This window comes from Tauraco erythrolophus, chromosome 2, assembly GCF_009769465.1.
Source record: "Tauraco erythrolophus isolate bTauEry1 chromosome 2, bTauEry1.pri, whole genome shotgun sequence".
NCBI classification, from domain to species: Eukaryota; Metazoa; Chordata; class Aves; order Musophagiformes; family Musophagidae; genus Tauraco; species Tauraco erythrolophus.
Window position 1 is genome coordinate 120,233,330 of NC_141466.1, and position 18,411 is coordinate 120,251,740.

At 40.1% G+C, this 18,411-nt stretch overlaps 1 protein-coding gene across 3 annotated transcripts in view; it reads left to right on the plus strand.

Moving 5' to 3' along the window:
* The window catches only part of SOS1 (SOS Ras/Rac guanine nucleotide exchange factor 1), a 56,533-nt gene that overhangs the window by 8,380 nt on the left and 29,742 nt on the right, over positions 1-18,411 (plus strand). For all 3 annotated transcript variants that reach the window (XR_015223034.1, XM_086631830.1, XM_086631829.1), the window contains exons 2-8: positions 991-1,116; positions 3,351-3,482; positions 4,007-4,171; positions 8,702-8,911; positions 9,385-9,528; positions 13,270-13,380; positions 13,468-13,566. Coding sequence is in view for 2 of the 3 variants with exons in the window: in XM_086631830.1 (XP_086487956.1) it covers positions 991-1,116; positions 3,351-3,482; positions 4,007-4,171; positions 8,702-8,911; positions 9,385-9,528; positions 13,270-13,380; positions 13,468-13,566 (987 nt within the window). In the remaining variant the exon portion in view is untranslated. The remainder of the gene's footprint in view (positions 1-990; positions 1,117-3,350; positions 3,483-4,006; positions 4,172-8,701; positions 8,912-9,384; positions 9,529-13,269; positions 13,381-13,467; positions 13,567-18,411) is intronic.

Consider the following 18,411-nt stretch of genomic DNA (forward strand, 5'->3'; position numbering starts at 1 on the left):
GAGTGGAATGGTAAAATGATGAAATTGGGGCCTGAGAGATGCATTGTGAAAGTTAGTCAGCTTGCTCTGGCATAGTATTTGTCATCAGTGTAGAACAGAGGTTAAACTGCCTGTGTTTAAGCTCTGAAGCATTGAGCTTCGCGTTCCTGACATTTAAACTCGTTAAAACTGTGCTGTTTTGTGAACCGCAGAAGTGCAAAGGAAAGCTGTACTGGAGGTTTATTTCCCAAGTTAAAATGACTGTCTGGAAAAACAATGGGAGGAGCAAGGAGGATCGTGCCTCAGTGGATTGACACCAGTGAGAATTTACAGACACTTATGACATGCAAGTAAATGTATGGTGGCCAAATTTTCAAAACCTCTGAACTGCCACTCAATGCCAGGACAATACTGTTGCCTTTTTTGAAGTGTTTTTTACTCTAGAGGCTGACATCTTTTTAAAAATCAGTATGGAAAAGAACTTCTAAACCAATCTTATTTTACTAAGAGCTAACTGAGAATGGAATAAATAATTCGAAGGCTAAAAATACTGTTGAAATCATTGCTGCTTCTGTAGTGGTCTCTCTGTGAAAAAAATTCTGTATTTCATTATTGTAGATTAAGTGGTGAACAATGAATTGTAAAAGAGAAAACCCCATGTCTAAAATGTCTTGTACAAGTGGTTTAAGAGCCAGGGGAGAAAGATAAATATATGCAGGGTTTTTAAATAGTTTTCCTAATTGCACTGCAAAGCATCATTATTAATTAACTGTTTTCTTGACATTAAACGTCACTTCCAGTGATTCGAGTATATTTAACATTTGAGATTTGTGTTTCTGTCAGCTGTGAGTGTTTCACTCATGTTTGTCCAGTGTGCCTTAATAGAGCTACATTTGGGGTTGGGTTGTTCTGAGCAGTTTGGCTCATTCTCTGGTCCTCTTTTTTTGCAAGTAAAGCCTGTGGTTTGTGGCAGAGTGAAACTCAAAGCTTGTGTTCTTCTGTTTCCTATAGGTTCAGGTGCAAGTCCATCCTAAACTTTCGTCTACTGAAGACGCATTACAGTATGTGGAGGAATTAATTCTGCAGTTGTTAAATATGTTGTGTCAAGCCCAACCGAGAAGTTTTCTGGATGTAGAGGTATAGAGAATAATTATTACAAATCTGTAATAATTTGAACTGTTACATGAAAAATTAATATATCAAGCATTTCACAGTGTAAAAATGAAAGCAGTCATTTTATATCTTTATGTAGCAGAGCCTTTCACACAAAGCCTGCTGAGTTACCTAATAGCTGATTTTCCTGTCAATTGAATTTGCTGTTCAATGCACAGTAAAACTATTTCTGAACTGTATTACTGTGTAATAGATGGTGAGTGTAACTTGTGTACATAAGGCTGACTGGTTCCTTTCAAACGACCTGTTTTTCCCACTGATATTGCATGCAAACTGTAGCTGCTTAGTCTGAGGCTGTGCTGCCTTCTTAGCATGGTGACTTAGGCTGATATACCCCCTGCTCTCCTGGAAATTTGAACAAAAATAGTTCAGTCACTTTCTCAGAAAGAGTTGAGGAACACTTCTTTCCTCTGTATAGAAACCTATTCTCTTAACAATTGCCTTCTCAAAGATCTACGACCTCTGTTGCTCAGAAAAGCTCTTGATGTTTGAGAAAAGGGCTTGATCTGAGAAGAGTTTCTCCATCTGAGAAACAAATTATTTAAGTAAGTTAATCTTCTAAGCCCGTGAATATCTTGGTAGCCCTTTGTGCTTAACCGTGATTTGAAGATTCGGTTCCAAGCTATAGGCTCTGTGTGCAGTGTGCCTGTTGGTTTCCAGTACTCAGGGTCTGTGCCTGTGCCAGGTTAGGTAACAAAACAGCGTGCAACTTCCTCATGTTCTGAAGAAAGTGGGCTAATGGGGAAAGAAAAACGTACCCAAAAACCCCTTCAAAAAAAAAAAAGTAGCTGAGCTCAATGTTCATGAATTTCGTCCTTCCTTTTCTCTTTTGAACACTGACACATCTAATGGTGTTCCAGTGTCCCATTTAGTGGCTGGCCTGTTTTGTGACATCATTCTGGTCTTGCAGCTCAAGAGACGAGAGGTTTGTGGAGTATTGTTTAATGCTGTGTTTTAAGCAATGCTAGCAACAAACTTGACACACAGTGTTGCATTACAAGCCTTACGACTATGAAGTCAAGATGAGAAATGCAAGAATTGGAGATGATCAGGCAACCTTTGTGTTTATGCATGATGATGCTGTCTTTAATTATATGGTAATACACATTTATTTTTTCCCCAGGACACCTTCATTATTCAGTTGCCAGGCTGGACTGTGCTAGGGGAGTGAATTGGTATTAGATAGTGAATGAGACTTTTTTTCTTGGTAGGACCTCTGTTTTCCTTTTGCAGAAGTGTTATGTGAGGGGAGAAAAAGAAAAGCTTATACTTTAGAGAGCTGGGTGCTACCTTTATAGAATTGCATTCTTTTTAAGTTTTTTGTCAGAAAGCTTTTGTTTGTGTACCTTGTCCTGTACCAGTTCTTTGTAAGTGGTCATTAACTTCATCTTCCTCTTTCGTGGTTGCTCAAACGGGGGTCATGTTTACGTAAGTGAGCACTTGCAAGTGAAACAGTCAGTGGGAACTGTGGTCTGAAAAAAAAAGTGGAGTTGTCTGAGAAATTAGATTTCTGGCATCTCTGAACACCAGGACTACCAAAAATGGTGAAACTTGAACCTCCAGAGACCTGTGTGTGAGTTCCAGCAGGAAAGTTGTTTGATACATGGGAGAGCGTAGATGTCCTCAGGCACCCTGACTGCTGGAATGAGTAAATAAACTGTGGCATATATGGTCCGACTGTAGACTATTGAACTGATTTAAAATATGTGGATGCTGTTGGACGTTCTTTACTTGTTATGTTCATTGCCATCGTCAGAACAGTTTGCATGTATACAGTCTGGACTGTGTGCTGATCAGTACAGGTGAAACAGAAAACTAGTATCGTCTCATTCAGAGACCATTCTGTACAGGGAATAAAGTGCTAGGATAAAAAGTAGTCATGTATTTCAATGCTGAATTACCAGGCACGTGCACAAGGGGTGAAGGTTGTGCCTGTGATGGCAACTTAATTCTGGCATTTCTCAAATTTTGGGCACTAGATTATTCTGTGATAATGATACTCTGGAACAGCTTTATGAACCTAGCAAGCAGCGTATACCAAAATGGTAAAATTTACATGTTGCGCAAGCTTTTATAGTTGAAATACTAACATTAACAAACATTCCTTTGTTAAGTAAGGAAAACGATTTGATAGTGTAGTAACATTACAAAGCTCATTCAGATTGTGTGTTTACCCTTTACTCCTGATTTTTTTAAAGGATCGTGTTCAAAAAAGTTTTCCCCATCCTATTGATAAGTGGGCAATAGCTGATGCCCAGTCTGCTATTGAGAAGAGGAAACGAAGAAATCCGTTATCTCTCCCAGTAGAAAAAATCCATCCCTTATTAAAGGTGAGCAATGATGTAGTCTTGCTTTTAGAATGCAGTTAGATGTTGACACTTTTATTTCATGTAATGTCTGTATGCTACCTGAAATGTAAACGAAAAATAATATCCGTGTTTGTTATCTAGTTTTATTTTGTGTTCCAGTTTGGTTAATTGCATATATTTCGTTTTCACTTAAAAATGTGTTAATTCTCTGTTGGACAAACAAAGCCCAATAAGTCATTTGCTATGAATTTGATTGTTCTTGTTTCATTTTGCATGACTAAGAAAACGCTCAAGAAATTTCTAGAATTAGCCCTAAATGTGTAACTGAGGTTTTTGGGCCAGTCATTGACTGTTGTCACTTCCACAGTTAACAAAGCAGCATCTTCTCTAGGCCTGCAGACTACTGTGTTTCTTTTACTACAATAGACTGGGTATGTGCTGAATGTTTATTGATTAGGGTCTTAAGTTTAATGGTTTTAGTGGTAACCTGTGGCATGTATTTCATAGACTGACTAACAGTGGAATGCTTACTTTTTTCCTTTCAGGAAGTTCTAGGCTACAAAATTGACCACCAAGTGTCTGTTTACATAGTGGCGGTGTTAGAATACATTTCTGCAGACATCTTAAAATTGGTTGGGAATTATGTGCGGAATATAAGACATTATGAGATTACGAAACAAGATATTAAAGTGGCAATGTGTGCTGATAAGGTAAGCCCAACTCGTTTCTCGTGATAACAGGAAGTTTTAAGTTTTGAGAGGACAATGTCTATTTCTTATTAAGTACACAGTGTGTTGTACTTTTGAAAGAAGAAATTACTGCTTAAAATATGATTCCGGTAATAGAGCAAAGCTACCAAAAAGCTAATTGAGTTTACAGAGCTGTTGCCTATGCTTATTAATAATTAAGTCTTTCTTCCTTTTGATATCACTGGCCTAATCTCAGCAGTGCATGAATGCTTTAAAAATTTTTGTGAAGCAGCACTAACTCAAAAATCTGGCATTCCTAAGCTGTGATAGTGGAGCCTTATTTTGTAGCTTGAAAAAAGAAAGCTGAAATTAAGCTTGGGTGTTCTCCCAAAATAAATAAGACTGTATTATGTGTAAAATAGTAGTGTTTTGATAGGCCAGCATTTTAAAACAAAACCCCACCTGCATTAACATCTCAGCCTAATCCTCCTTAGTGGCCCATATTTTTATCTGCAGGTAGTCTTTCTTGTAGCTTCAAAAGATTCATTAGGTTCAGACAGGAATTGCCTCTTTTTCCAGCAGTGATGGAGCAAGATCCCCTGTCTGTCTTTCAGGTGCCTTTGCACTCTAGCTTCTGTACCCACCTTATTAGTATCTCAAGTTTTCCATTGTTTAAAAAACAAAGCTTGAAGTTAATCCTTTAAGGGATGGGACTGATCTTGCTGAAGTCTAGAGATTTTCAGATTTATCACTTCTTTTCAGTATTTTGTCTTAGTCTATGTTAATCAGTATCTTCCATTGACATCATCTCTGTGTTTCGATTAATGCCTTTGTCTCATTCCTGCTTGCTTTTTTTTTGTCTTTCTTCACCTTTCTTTACTCTCTCTTGAGATATCTTGTGAGATCTTGAAGAGTCAAGTACTTCTCAGTCAGGACAGTAGTCTTGGTCATTTGCTTTTGGATATATCTGCCTGGGTTGTTAGGGCAGGGTTTGAAAGTGTATGTTTGAGTATTCGTCACAGGATAGCAACAGGAACAAGTGCTTCTTTCTATCCTAGGAAAGGCGGTGAGCAGAAGAGCTGTGATGAGGTTGATTTAGGAACCTCCATTACATTACGTTGTAGGAACTCTTTAATATATACAGAGAAGAAACTTTTGAAAAGCTCTAAGCAGACCTGTTGGTTTACTACCTCAGCAGAACAAGCCATTGAAAGGTGCTCCCCAGGTGTTTTCTTTCCAGTTACATCAAGAAACTTTATAGTATATTATGTTTGTACCCATAAAATGAAACAAAACAACCAGAACAGTTTCTTTGCCTTGTGTGCTACTTTTTTCCTCAAGCTCTTTCACACTCGCTTTTGTGCCAGCCAGCCATCCATCTGGAAAATTTTGCCTTGTCTGTGAAAAACTTCATTAAAATGTAAGCTGATTTTCATAGAATCATAGTATGGTTTGGGTTGGAAAGGACCTTAAAGATCATCAAAGGGACACCTTCCCCTAGATCAGGTTGCTCCAAAACCTCATCCAGCCTGGCCTCGAACACCTCCAGGGATGAGGCATCCACAGCTTCTCTGGGCAACCTGTTCCACTGCCTTACCACCCTCAGAGTGAAAAAATTCTTCCTTATATCTAATCCAAATCTTCCCTCTTTCAATTTAAAGCCATTGCCCCTTGTCCTATCACTACACGCCCTTGTAAAAAGTCCCTCTTCAGCTTTCTTGTAGGCCCCTTTTAAGTACAGGAAGGCTGCTATAAGATCACCCCGGAGCCTTTTCTTCTCCAGGCTGAACAGCCCCAACTCTCTCAGCCCGTCTTCATTGGAGAGTTGCTCCAGCCCTCTGATCATCTTTGTGGCCCTCCTCTGGAGCTGATCCAGCAGCTCCATGTCTTTCTTATCTTGGGGACCCCACAGCTGAATGCAGTACACCCAGTGGGGTCTCACGAGAGCAGAGTAGGTGGGCGGAATCACTTCCCTCGACCTGCTGGCCATGCTTCTTTGGATGCAGCCCAGGATACGGTTGGCTTTCTGTGCTGCCAGTTCATGTTGAGCTTCTCATCAGCCAGCACCCCCAAGTCCTTCTCCTCAGGACTGCTCTCAATCCATTCTCCCCTCAGCCAGTATTTGTGCTTGGGATTGCCCCAGCCCATGTGCAGGACCTTGCACTTGGCCTTGCTGAACTTCATGAGATTCATACAGGCCCTCCTCTCTAGCCTGTCAAGGTCCCCCTGGATGACATCCCTTCCCTCCAGCTTGTCAATGATACCACACAGCTTGGTGTCATCTGCAAACTTGCTGAGGATGTACTCAATCTCACTGTCCATGTTGCCGACAAAGATGTTAAACAGCACGGGCACCAATACTGACCCCTGAGGAACACCACTCGTCACTGGTAGTTTTCTTCTGTTATCTACTTGTGCTTCCCGTTGCTCTAAATTCAATAAATGGGGTTCAGTTACTTTAACTTGTTTCTGTGGATTTCATAGTAGTGATATATGCACCTCGTGAATACAGTCTGGAATCTTGTAGCTCAAGTACGTTGTAGAACTGTGTCCATGAAGTAAAGTTACAAATACTGGGACCTTCTTGCATACTTGCATTATTCAATGTAATTTCCTACAGTGGTGACCCCATAATGTCCAATTCTCCAGAATCAGTTAGGATTCTCCTTATAACCTGAGTTCCATCTACATTTACTGGCTTTGAAAGATGAATCGCCTTCAGAAGTAGTCAGTCTTAATGCAAAATGTCTGTTATTCTGCTTTCAGAGAAGCTTAAGACCAGGGTGTGTAGCTGGGAACTTTGGCTTGCTAGGAGAAAGAACGTGCTGTGTGCCCATTGCCCTCCTCATTAGACCTGTATATTTTTGAGGAGTGTTAGGACAGGACCTGGGTGAAGAATGACTGCTTTAGGTAGGTGTGTTTCTTCCAGTATTCAAGTCTGATGAACCTACCAGACCATCTCTTGAACTTACAGGTCCCCAAGTATGCTCTTGCAGAATAGTTCATTTGGCTAGTGTCAGTAGTCAACAGCTTGATAAACTGACATGTATTCTGGAGAAGTACCTGTAACATGCTTTAGGAAAAGACGACTTCTACTGTAAATGTCGTGCTTGCTGTGGCTCGTTCAGAAGCTTAATCCTTGATGTCCAGTTTTGTAATTATTTTGAAAAACACTTTTTCATTCTGTTTTCTGCCATTTTTAAAAACTCTAGTTCATGTTTAATGTGTTAGCCTCCCTTCCTGGTGTTCTCAGAGGAGTATCTACAGCTTTGATCCTGCAGTCTTTTCCTCAGTCTTTTCAGTGATTGACAGTGGTCATGTCAGTCTCTGCAGTAACAGGTGTAGGTTGCCATGGCTTCACCTGCATCTGTTAGGAAGGGAGGCTGGCAAGCAGCACTGAAGTTCTCATTTATTTTGAAGTTCACATGCATTGATACACTTCATGACTTCCTGGAAGGGTTGTAGCTCTGGGCAGAAGAAATGGAGAAAAGAAGACTCTCCCATCTGTCTGTCTGAGGACAAAGTCATCTTGTATGTTGAACTACATCTTATGCTGGCTTGTTAAGAATTGCTTTGTCATTGTAGTTTGTTTATGGACCCTCTTAGCTTTTCTTTTTGCTAAAGATACTTAAAATTAGGATAGCTTTTACTAATTTGCAGTCAGCTTACTTAGTTTACCTTTAAGATGTTCTTTGAGTATCATGGAAACAACCCAAAGTGTGATTTCTGTTTGTCACTTGCTAAGTTATTGTAATGACTCCTGGTGTAGGTACCATCTTTGACAGAAGTGTTCAGTGATCTGCTTTTCTTGAGAAATTTGAATGATTAATTGCTTGTGCTTGGTAGGCCTTGCTTGGGCATGAACTGGGACCTCTGGTAGTCATTGTTTTTAGAGGGCTTTTTGTCTGTGTAATTCTGCAATGTGACTGCCACTTTTTCTGAAGCTGGTGCCCTTCCTTGAGGGTCTGTTTTAATAAGAGAACTCAGGAGTTAAGAACAGAAACCAGGCCACGTGCAGTGTGTGGGCAGGCCAGTGTTCATCGCAGATGATTACAGCGTTCTGAGCACGATCTTCCTGTTAAAGCTAAAGCTGAAAAGCCAAAATGCATACACTTCAGGTAAAATAGTGGTATTTACTTCAGGTAAAAAAGTATCTTCATAGATAACAGTTACTTCATAGTATCTTCATAAACTTAGATTATGTATGGCTAATTCAGAGTAGGAGAATACAGCTTGATGTGTCTGTGTACTTCATAAACCTTTTAAAATTGTAAATAATTTTAGGACCACATTCTTGGAGACATGCCTGGATTGGTCTAAATGACTGGGAATTCTTCAGAAATTGCCACTGCAAATAATGACTTGCAAATTTATAGCAATGAATGTTGCTTTTGTGATACTCAACCAATTGCAGAGTGATAATAAATAAATCTTATTGCTGATCAGTCTGATTTATGGGAATAATAGATTTCTTTTACTGGTAACTTACTGGTAGATCTTGAAAATAAGTTGTTCTCACTTTATACATTTCCCTCTCTTTTTGCTACCTAGGTATTAATGGATATGTTCCATCAGGATGTAGAAGACTTAAGCACACTAACTTTATCTGATGAGGAACCCTCCACCTCAGGGGAGCAAACCTATTATGACCTAGTGAAGTCATTTATGGCAGAGGTTCGACAATACATAAGGGAACTAAATCTCATAATCAGAGTTTTCAGAGAGCCATATGCCTCCAACTCCAAACTATTTTCATCTCATGTAAGTATTGCACAAACCACAAAAAAAACCTCTACTATGATATCTATAAATCTAGTTCAATGCTTCTGGAACTTAACTGTTGTCCAGTTTAACATATCAATAGTAGAGGAAGTGAGTTCTAAAATAGAAATAGTGAAGGAGCACTTGTGGGTAAGCACTGGTTTTGTAGAACTGCGGAAGAAAGCACCCTATTTACTCTGTTCACTTGCAGGCCTGTAATTTAAGATTTGTCACTGTTGTTCTTTGCCGTGTTTGAGTCATTGTAAATTTTTATATATTTATACATATATATATAGCCATTATTTTAAAAGTAAATTCTATGATCTTATATAAATTATACAGTAAGTATATTATCAAATATATTATAAAATCTTGTTCTGTTTAAGGAAGTGCTCGACTTTCATAACACATAACATTCTTCCTCTTATAAATTGTGCCCTGTGATTTTTGTCTGGTTCTGTTGCTTTTTGCAGGATGTGGAAAATATATTTAGTCGTATATCGGACATTCATGAACTTAGTGTGAAGTTACTGGGTCATATAGAAGACACTGTTGAAATGACAGATGAAGGTAGTCCTCATCCACTAGTAGGCAGCTGTTTTGAAGACATGGCAGAGGTAAGAGAATACTTGTGGTTTTTTTGTGCTGTTCATATGTGTTTTAATGATTTGCACTTAGCATCTAAGCTAAGTGCATCTCTGTTCTACCTGCCTTTGTTTAGGTTGAGATCTCTTCTTCCAGCCCCACCGTGATGAATAGACTGCTTGTTTTCAAGAGTGTTTTTACCTTTTTAGTCTGCAAACCCCAGTTTTTATCACGCTGTTTAAACTTTGGGGAGCACAGGGCTGGGAGGGAAACTAAACACCTATGACTGGACTTCGACAGAAATGAAGGTATCCTGTAAATCAGCTGTGTAGATCAGAATTGCTGTGGAAAGACAAAGTGGAGCAAGGGTTTCTTTGCCAACAGGCTTGCAAAGCTGGTGAGGAAGGCTTTTGAACTAGACTTGTTAGTGGATGGAGACCAAAGCTTGCAGACTGAAGAACTGAGAGGAGAAGGGGACATGCATAACGGAAAGCATGACAACAAAGGCTCTTGCACCTTCCTCCTGAGAAGGTGGGATGACCAATGGCTCATCTGAAGTGTCTGTTTCCCCAGGATGCAAGTGCTTATGTACAGACAGGGAGGATCTGGGAGTCTGGACAGTTGCAGAGCTGTCATGTGACTGGAATTGGTGACATGGCAGGAAGGGTTGCGTGATGGAGACTGTATGAACGAATACAGGCACTCAGGGACAACAGGTGGGGAAAATAAGACCAGGAAGCTGAACAAAAGATCAGCTCAAATACATAGAGCTCTGTTATGAAATGAATGATGAGCTGGCTGAATTCTTAAGGATCAGAGGAGACCATCAAAGGTCGTGTTGTGGTCAAGCTTCTGCCAAAGACTGCTGAATTGACAAGTGGCCAAAACTTTCTGTAAACAAGTAGGAGTCATCTCCTTATCACAGGCCTTGATTCTCTTGGGAGAATAACCTTCCTGACATCTTCTGGGTGGACAACTTACTGTGACTGAAATAATTCAGAAGATTTCTGGAAGGCACTCAGGACAGATTTTTGTGGCACATGCTGATGGACCAACTAAGAAAGGTGCTGCAATTGACCTCTTTCTTATGAACAAGGAAGAACTGGCAGGAAAATCATCGCTAATGGCAGGCTTGGCCACAGGTGGTAGAGATGGTAGAGTTTTAAGGTCCTGAGGAAAGTGCAGGAGATAAGCAGACTGAAGACCCTGGGGCTGCCTTGAGGGTAGAAGGGGCTTGGGAGAGCTGGTTTATTTTCAAAGATGGTGTGTTCAAAGCACAAGGAATATACCTTTCCAGTCCCTAAGGAAAAGGGTAGATGTATAGCAGGAGGCAAGGACAAGCACAGTTTGGAGTTTCTTCTTCAACCAAATTCAGACCTCTCACTACCAGACAGACATTGAAGTGCTGGAGCACATCCAAAGAAGAGCAACGAAGCTGGTGAAGGGTCTAGAGAACAAGTCCCATGAGGAGACTGGGATTTAGTCTGGAGAAAAGGAGACTCAGAGGAGACCTTATTGTTCCTACAGCTACCTGAAAGGAGGTTGTAACTCTTCTCCCAAGTAGCAAGTGATAGGACAAGAGGAAAAGGCCTTGAGTTGCACCGGGGCGGGGGGGTGGGGGAGGGGGGGGGGGCGGTTAGGTTTAGATACTAGGAAAAATTTCTTCACTAAAAGGGTTATCAAACCCTGGAAGAGGCTACCCATGGAAGTGGTTGAGTTGCCATCCCTGGAGGGATTTAAAAGACATGTAGATGTGGTGCTTAGGGACATGGTTTTAATTGTGAACTTGGTAGTGTTAGGCTTATTGTTAGACTTGATATGATCTTAAGGGTCTTTTCCAACATAAATGATTATGTGATTCAAAAAGGCTTCTTAAGAGGAATGTAGAAGTGTTGTCTAGGCAGGTGGAAATGATATTGAGGGCTGCAGCTCAGCTGGAGTTAAACTTCATGAGGAATGTGAAGCAAAGCAAGAAGAGCTTGCTTAGGTAAAATAGTATGAAAAAGATGATTGTAGAAAACCTGGATATCTTGCTTATGGGGTGAGAGACCCTGTGCTGGAGGACATGGAATGGACTGAGGTGTTTAGTCTCCTTTGCTAAGTCTTTACCAGCAAGATGTGCTTCCAGGTTTCCCAGTCAGGCGTGCTACTAAAGATTGAGGGAGGGTGGTGAAAGTCAAAGATCAAGTTAGACTGTTGATCTAAGGTGGATAAACACAAGTCTATGAGGAAGGAGAGGATGCTAGGCAGCTGGCTAGTGTCAATGCAAGGCCACCGTCTAGAATTCCTGGAATTTAGTGGTGAGTTGTGGAGGTCTCCAGTGACGCGAGATAAAGCGTTATGCCCAATCTCAAAAAGGCTGATGAGAGTCCTGGAAACTAGAAGCTGGTCAACCTCTCCTCAGTCCCCAAGATGATTAGCAAATCTTGCTGGAATTTGCATCTAGCTATGCGAAGGACTAGAATGTGATTTGCAACAGCTAGCACAGATTTCTGAAGGACTAACCTGACTGCTTTCTAAGAGGAGATGGCTGGCTCAATGGATGAAGGGAAGAGTTAATATCCCTTATCTGAACTTAAGGCTTTCAGCACAGTGTCTCATAGTATCCTTATAGTCAGCTTGGTGAGATATAGCCTAGCTAGTTGAATTAGAGTGGGTGGGAAGTTGGCCGGACTGGAAGGAAGAACTGTCATCAGCAATACAAAGTCCATCTGGTGGCCAAAGGTTGGCGACATTCTTCAGGGTTTGATGCTGGGACTGATACTGTTTAATGTCTGTATAAGTGTTGTGGGAGAAGGTCTGCGTCATCAAGTTGGTAGGTGATGCCAAATTGTGAGGAGACACACAGGAGGACAGGGATACTTCTTGAGGGACCTGACAGGCTGGAGAAATGGACCTACGGGAACCTTACAGAGTTGAGTAAAGGCATATACGAAGTTCTGCACCTGGGACCAAACAAAGCCATGTAATGGTCCAGCTGCTTGACTGAGGAACAGTACTGCTCAACAGGGCTTGGAGATCCTCAGGAATCGACAGTGAAGGCTGTCTCCTGGGTTAAATTAGGAAAAGTGTAGCCAGTAGGTTGAAGAATCATTTCTGTGTAGTGCTTGAGACCACATCTGGTATATGTGTCTGGTTTTGGTCTTCCTTATACGAGGTATGCATGTCCATGAGGGTTACCGTGATGAGTAAGGAGTGGAGGCCTGTGATGTACAAAGAGTTAAGAGTGCTGGGTTTATTCAGTCTTAAAAAGAGAAGTCTGAAGACCTTATTGCTGTCTTCAGTTACCTGAAAGGAAGGTATAGAGAAGACTGAGGTAGGCTCTTATTGGGGAGTCACAGTAGAGGCGTGTAAGTCGAGATGAGAGAGAGCATGCGAATGGTAAAAAGGGCAATCCTGATTAGATATGGGGAAAAAAATTGAACATTGGAATAGGCTGTCCATAGAGGTTTTGGCGCCTCTGTTCTTGGAGGTACTTGGAATTTATCTGGATGAGACCCTGAGCAACTGCAGCTAGCTTTGATGCTGGATTTGGCTTTGTCCCTAAGGTGGGCCCTGCTTTGAACAGGGAATTGAACCAGTTGACCTCCAGAGATCTCTTCCAGACTGAATTACTCCGTGAGTCTGTGTACATAAAAATACTGATTCTTCTCTATAGGTGTCTTGGAAAAAGTATGCAGAAAAGTCTCTATATAGCGTATGTATTTTCTTTGAGAAAGATGAAGTTTAGATATTAAATTAGTTTTGTAAAATTATTCTGTATTTCTTCTTAGGAACTAGCATTCGATCCCTATGAATCATATGCACAGGACATTTTGCGACCTGGTTTTCATGATCATTTTCTAAGCCAATTATCAAAGCCAGGAGCAGCATTTTATTTACAGGTAACTTTAAGCTGTATTATTGGTATTACTATATTGTTGCTTCAATACATTTATCGTTTTGAGACTGAAACTTTATTTTGTTTCTAGTCAATAGGTGAAGGTTTTAAAGAAGCTGTTCAGTATGTTCTACCCCGGCTGCTCCTTGCCCCTGTTTACCACTGTCTTCATTATTTCGAACTGCTAAAAGTAAGAACATTGTGTCAATCTGATGTTTTTTCATAATTCTCAGTGCTGGATACCAGAGCTTTGTGGTCTTAGTTAGGCGTAAAACCTTTTACTAGAATGGGAATAATAAAGCTGCTATGATGAAAGAAAAGCAGGTTATATGCTGTGGTTTGTGCTAGAACTAACTGAATGTCAGCTTGTAATTTCGTAAAAGTTTTACAGCAACTAATTATTTGTGTGGAAGTTACTATTAATTTAGAAAGCAATAGAGATCTAGCTACTCATATTCCTGGAATGATTGTTTCAACACTGGTAAGAGATAATGGCAAGTGACTTACAGAAAATGTCCAAGGCACTCTCAGGCTGTTACTTTGTAAATTTAAAATGACAGTAAAATTTCGCTTCAGACATCGCTTTGTTTTCATAAAAGCTTCGGTGTTCCTGCAGTGTACATCCCATGGTGGTTGTAAAGGTGATATCCTTCCCTCAAAGGGAAGTCTTGGTTGATGTATACACTTCTTGGACTTTTTTTAATGAGGCCTCACATCAGTAAGATAACAGTGAAGACTTTGTAACACGCATATGTAAAGAAAATAGCTACAGAATATTTTTCTGGGGCATTTGTCAATTAGTGTTGATTTCGTAATCTTTGAGGAGTGTAGAGCATTTTGAGGAAAATTCCACTAGAATCCTCATTTGGGCTTAATAGAAACTCGTAAGGGATACAGTGTTCCAAACTTAATTATGTGGTGACATTTGGAACAGAAGTAAAAAAAAAAATAATTCTCTTTTAAAGAAACATGGGTGTGTTTTTCTTGAATGTTTTGTTGTCTTGGGAAAACTCAGTAGTAAGGTCATCTTTGAATCTAAGCATCCACAGTTTTAACACCGTTTTTACTGATTTACATCTATACATACAGCTTTGGCACAAAGCTCATCTTGTATAACATGCTTTTTTTTTAATTTTGGAACATGTGCTTGATCTGTCTGTCTAGCTCATGGGTTTCATCTGACTTTTCATATGTCTTTAACATATTAAGTGTTTCCTTTTATGACAGTCCATTGGAAGGAAGGTGTGATACAGCTTGTGTGCATTTTGTATGATAAAGACCTGCACAGACATGAGATTTCTCTGCTTATGCTTTTATCACACAGTCTCAAAATACTTCCGTGTGAACATGGTATTGTCTTACGTAATAAACAAAGCATGAAGGGTTAATGTCATCTGACACACAGGCATTCTGTAGTGCTTCTTGCCATTGGTAGTTTTAGTGGGGGAAAGAGAGAATGTGTGTTTACAGAAACAGGGACCAGCTCATGTTTGCCTTTTTTAGGGCAAACTGTAGTCTAAGCTAAGCCCACCTCCAGAAGATGATCAGTCTTTTTGCAACTCCTGACTTATACTTTATGTAAAATTCTTGTCTTTTTTCATTCATGCTTTACACACACACACTCCCTCCGCCTTAATCTGATATTGTTGGGCTGGATTTTGTTCTGTGTAGGATAACCTTCCAGGTTTTCTTCCCACTGTGCTGTTTATCTCATGTTTTAGTGAGACGCCCATCGCTGTGGTCTGTCGGATGTGATACATGGAATAGGCAGTGATGGATAATAGGAGCACATAGAGAGATACTCTCTCATGGCAGTAGCTTCATCTGTCAGTTAGTACATACATGCGCACACAGCGTATGAATCCCTCCCTCAAGTAGTCTCTTCTAGCAATAACATTTCTTTCTTATATCTGGAATCTTCAAACAGATTCCAGCTTGGTTATACTCAAAAAAGGCCTGAAGGAAGGGTATTTGTTGTGGAAGGATATTGGTGGAATTATTTAGCCATAGAATCCTGACAATTTCACTGATGCAAGGTTGTATTGAATTCTTTTGTATAAGAGACCTGATTTAGTGATTGGAGGCATATCTATAAATAATCAAGTTAAAAATGCTACGAAAGTGGATCTCTTGGTGTGAAGACACAAAATGTTGGCAAAGTAGTACATGGAAAAAACCATTTTCTTTCTCTTTAATATAGATATACTTGAGGATAAAGGAGTTAGCATTTTTCTTTGAGCTATGTTGTGTAATCTTGCGTACTTTGAAGTTATCTATTTAAAATGCATCTCAAAATTAGCTTCTAACTATGCAGACTACAAAAAAAAGTAAATTTCTATCCACTGATGGTTATCCTATTTAGAAACTAAAGCCCTCCCGAAGCTTGGCAGGGCAGCAGAAACACACAAATACGTGTTCTATTTTTAGCTGAAGCTCCTTGCTGTAACTTTGTTGGAAAGCTAGCGTATGACTTAAGGGCTGTGTTTTCCTTCAACCCACCCGAAAGTCCCCTAACTTTTATATAAGAAACTAACTATATAAAATAGCAACTTCATGCAAGACTCTTTTCTGCAAATTTGCAGAAAATATGAATGGGCTTTTCTAAATGTGGACTCTTAAGTGAAAAGTGGAGTGGTACAAATAGTGCAGTTATTTATGACCTTCAGTTATTGAAGAAAGGCGTTTACAAGACTTCTGAATTGAATTGGGCACTGTTTTCAGATGCTGCAAGTTTGTGTGCATGTGTCATGATACTCTTTCCTTCTTCATGTAAATAGAAGATTACTTTAAAACTTTTTTTTTCAAGTAGGAATGGCTCAAAGCATGTATAAACTTTGCTTAGATCAAATAATATGTTCTGGGAAACAGGAGAGCTGGATAGATTTTTTTTTTTTTTTTTTTTTAAAAAACAAGTGTAGACTTGGCTCCCATGACTTATGAATGAATGGGAACTTGCCTTTTCCAAATATTTTTTTAGTTGGAATTCTACCTATAATGATCTGAAATTCTTAGAATGTGTTCATTTGATCGAGATTCATGTGATCGAGAGCAGCCCTGAGGAGAAGGACTTGGGAGTACTGGTGGACGAGAAGCTCAATATGAGCCGGCAATGTGCTCTTGCGGCCCAGAAGGCCAACCGTGTCCTGGGCTGCATCAAGAGAAGCGTGGCCAGCAGGTCGAGGGAGGTGATTCTCCCCCTCTACTCTGCCCTCGTGAGACCTCACTTGGAGTATTGCGTCCAGTTCTGGAGTCCCCAACATAAGAAGGACATGGACCAGTTGGAGAGGGTCCAGAGGAGGGCCACGAAGATGATAAGAGGGCTGGAGCACCTTTCCTATGAGGACAGGCTGAAAGAGTTGGGGCTGTTCAGCCTGGAGAAGAGGAGGCTCCGGGGTGACCTTATAGCGGTCTTCCAGTACCTCAAGGGGGCCTACAAGAAAGATGGGGAGAGGCTGTTCAGGAGGGCCTGTTGTGATAGGACAAGGGGTAATGGTTTTAAAATAGAGGGAGGTAGATTCAGGTTGGATATTAGGAAAAAATTTTTTACCGTGAGAATTGTAGAACACTGGAACAGGTTGCCCAGAGAGGTGGTGGATGCTCCATCCCTGGAGACGTTCAAGGCCCGGTTGGATGAGGCCCTGAGCAACCTGATCTAGTTGGAGATATCCCTGTTCCTTGCAGGGGGGTTGGACTAGATGGCCTTTGAAGGTCCCTTCCAGCCCTAACGATTCTATGATTCTATGATTCATTTCACAATAGAATCTAGTGTATTTTCTTTATGTTTTCAGACTTTGTTCTTAGATGGTAACTTGCCAATTTGTACTTTTTTTTTCTTCCTCTTTCACTATGCTACTGTAACTTAAAAAAAAAATTCAAGATAAGAAACCACCCTTTTCCCAACTTGATGGTATTAAATTTGTTACATGTTGCTGGAGAAGGCACAGGGTGGTGAAATGTTAGTAGTTTAGGACTAGAGTATATTTAGGTTGATCCCATAAGTCTCTTGCTGGGTGTTGTGTTGGGCAACACATCCCAAACTATTTTGACCTTTGACTTCTCTTTGATTCTTAGCCTTGTTTCAGCCAGGCTCATGATCCAAAGTGTAACAAAGTTAATGAAGTTGGCTTGTAATCCCGTCTGTAACTGGTGTAACCCAGCCCAGGCTGGAGAATCACTAAGTCTTAATTAGCTGAACTTTGGCAGTCTGCAAAGTTTTTACAGTATCTACAGTTATAGACCATTGTCTCAAAACATTGTCTGCATTGCTTGCGTTTAGTACAGGTGCTGTAATTAACAAGTTCTCTTGCTTTAGTGGATTCTTAGTCTCCTTCAATTAATATTAAAAACAGAAAATCACAGATTCAGGCTAGCTATGAATTATTTTGAGACAGTATTTACTTACTGTCAGCAATGGATTTTATTTTCTGAAATCACTGTCTGGTGTGCTTCTTTCCAAACACCATAACTTGTATGTACAATACTGTTTTGAAATAAAAGTAAAAGCAGAGATATTACTGGTTTACATGTATTTGTGTATGTAACTGCAAATGAGGACTTTACATCCACTTGAGATAATATGCAATTTTATGTCTATGTGACAGATGAAGGCCTATCTGCTGGAGGAAATGTAGCTTGACCAAACTGTTGCTAGTGTGTGATAAGGACTGCAAAGTGTATTTGAGTGTCTTGGGAGAAGCAGCTGGGGTGATATAAAAATTGGTCTTAAGTCTAAGAAGAGATTTCCTAGAATATGACAGAAGGTGAAAAAATTAAGTAATTTCTTCATGTGGCTAAACTATGAAGACTTATCTAACAACTGCAAGGTTGTAAAGGTACAGAAGTTATGCCCTATGATAGAAGTCGGAGGTGATACAGCCAAGTGAATGAGGTTCCATATTTCTTGCTTGTGTGGTTTCATTGACAATGTTTCTCTTGCTTTTCTTCTTTCAATACTATTGAGTTTATGCTTTAAGTTAGCTGTCTGTTGGCAGGCAAAGGGAAGATGATAGGGGAAAATAAAAGTTTGTCGTGTGTG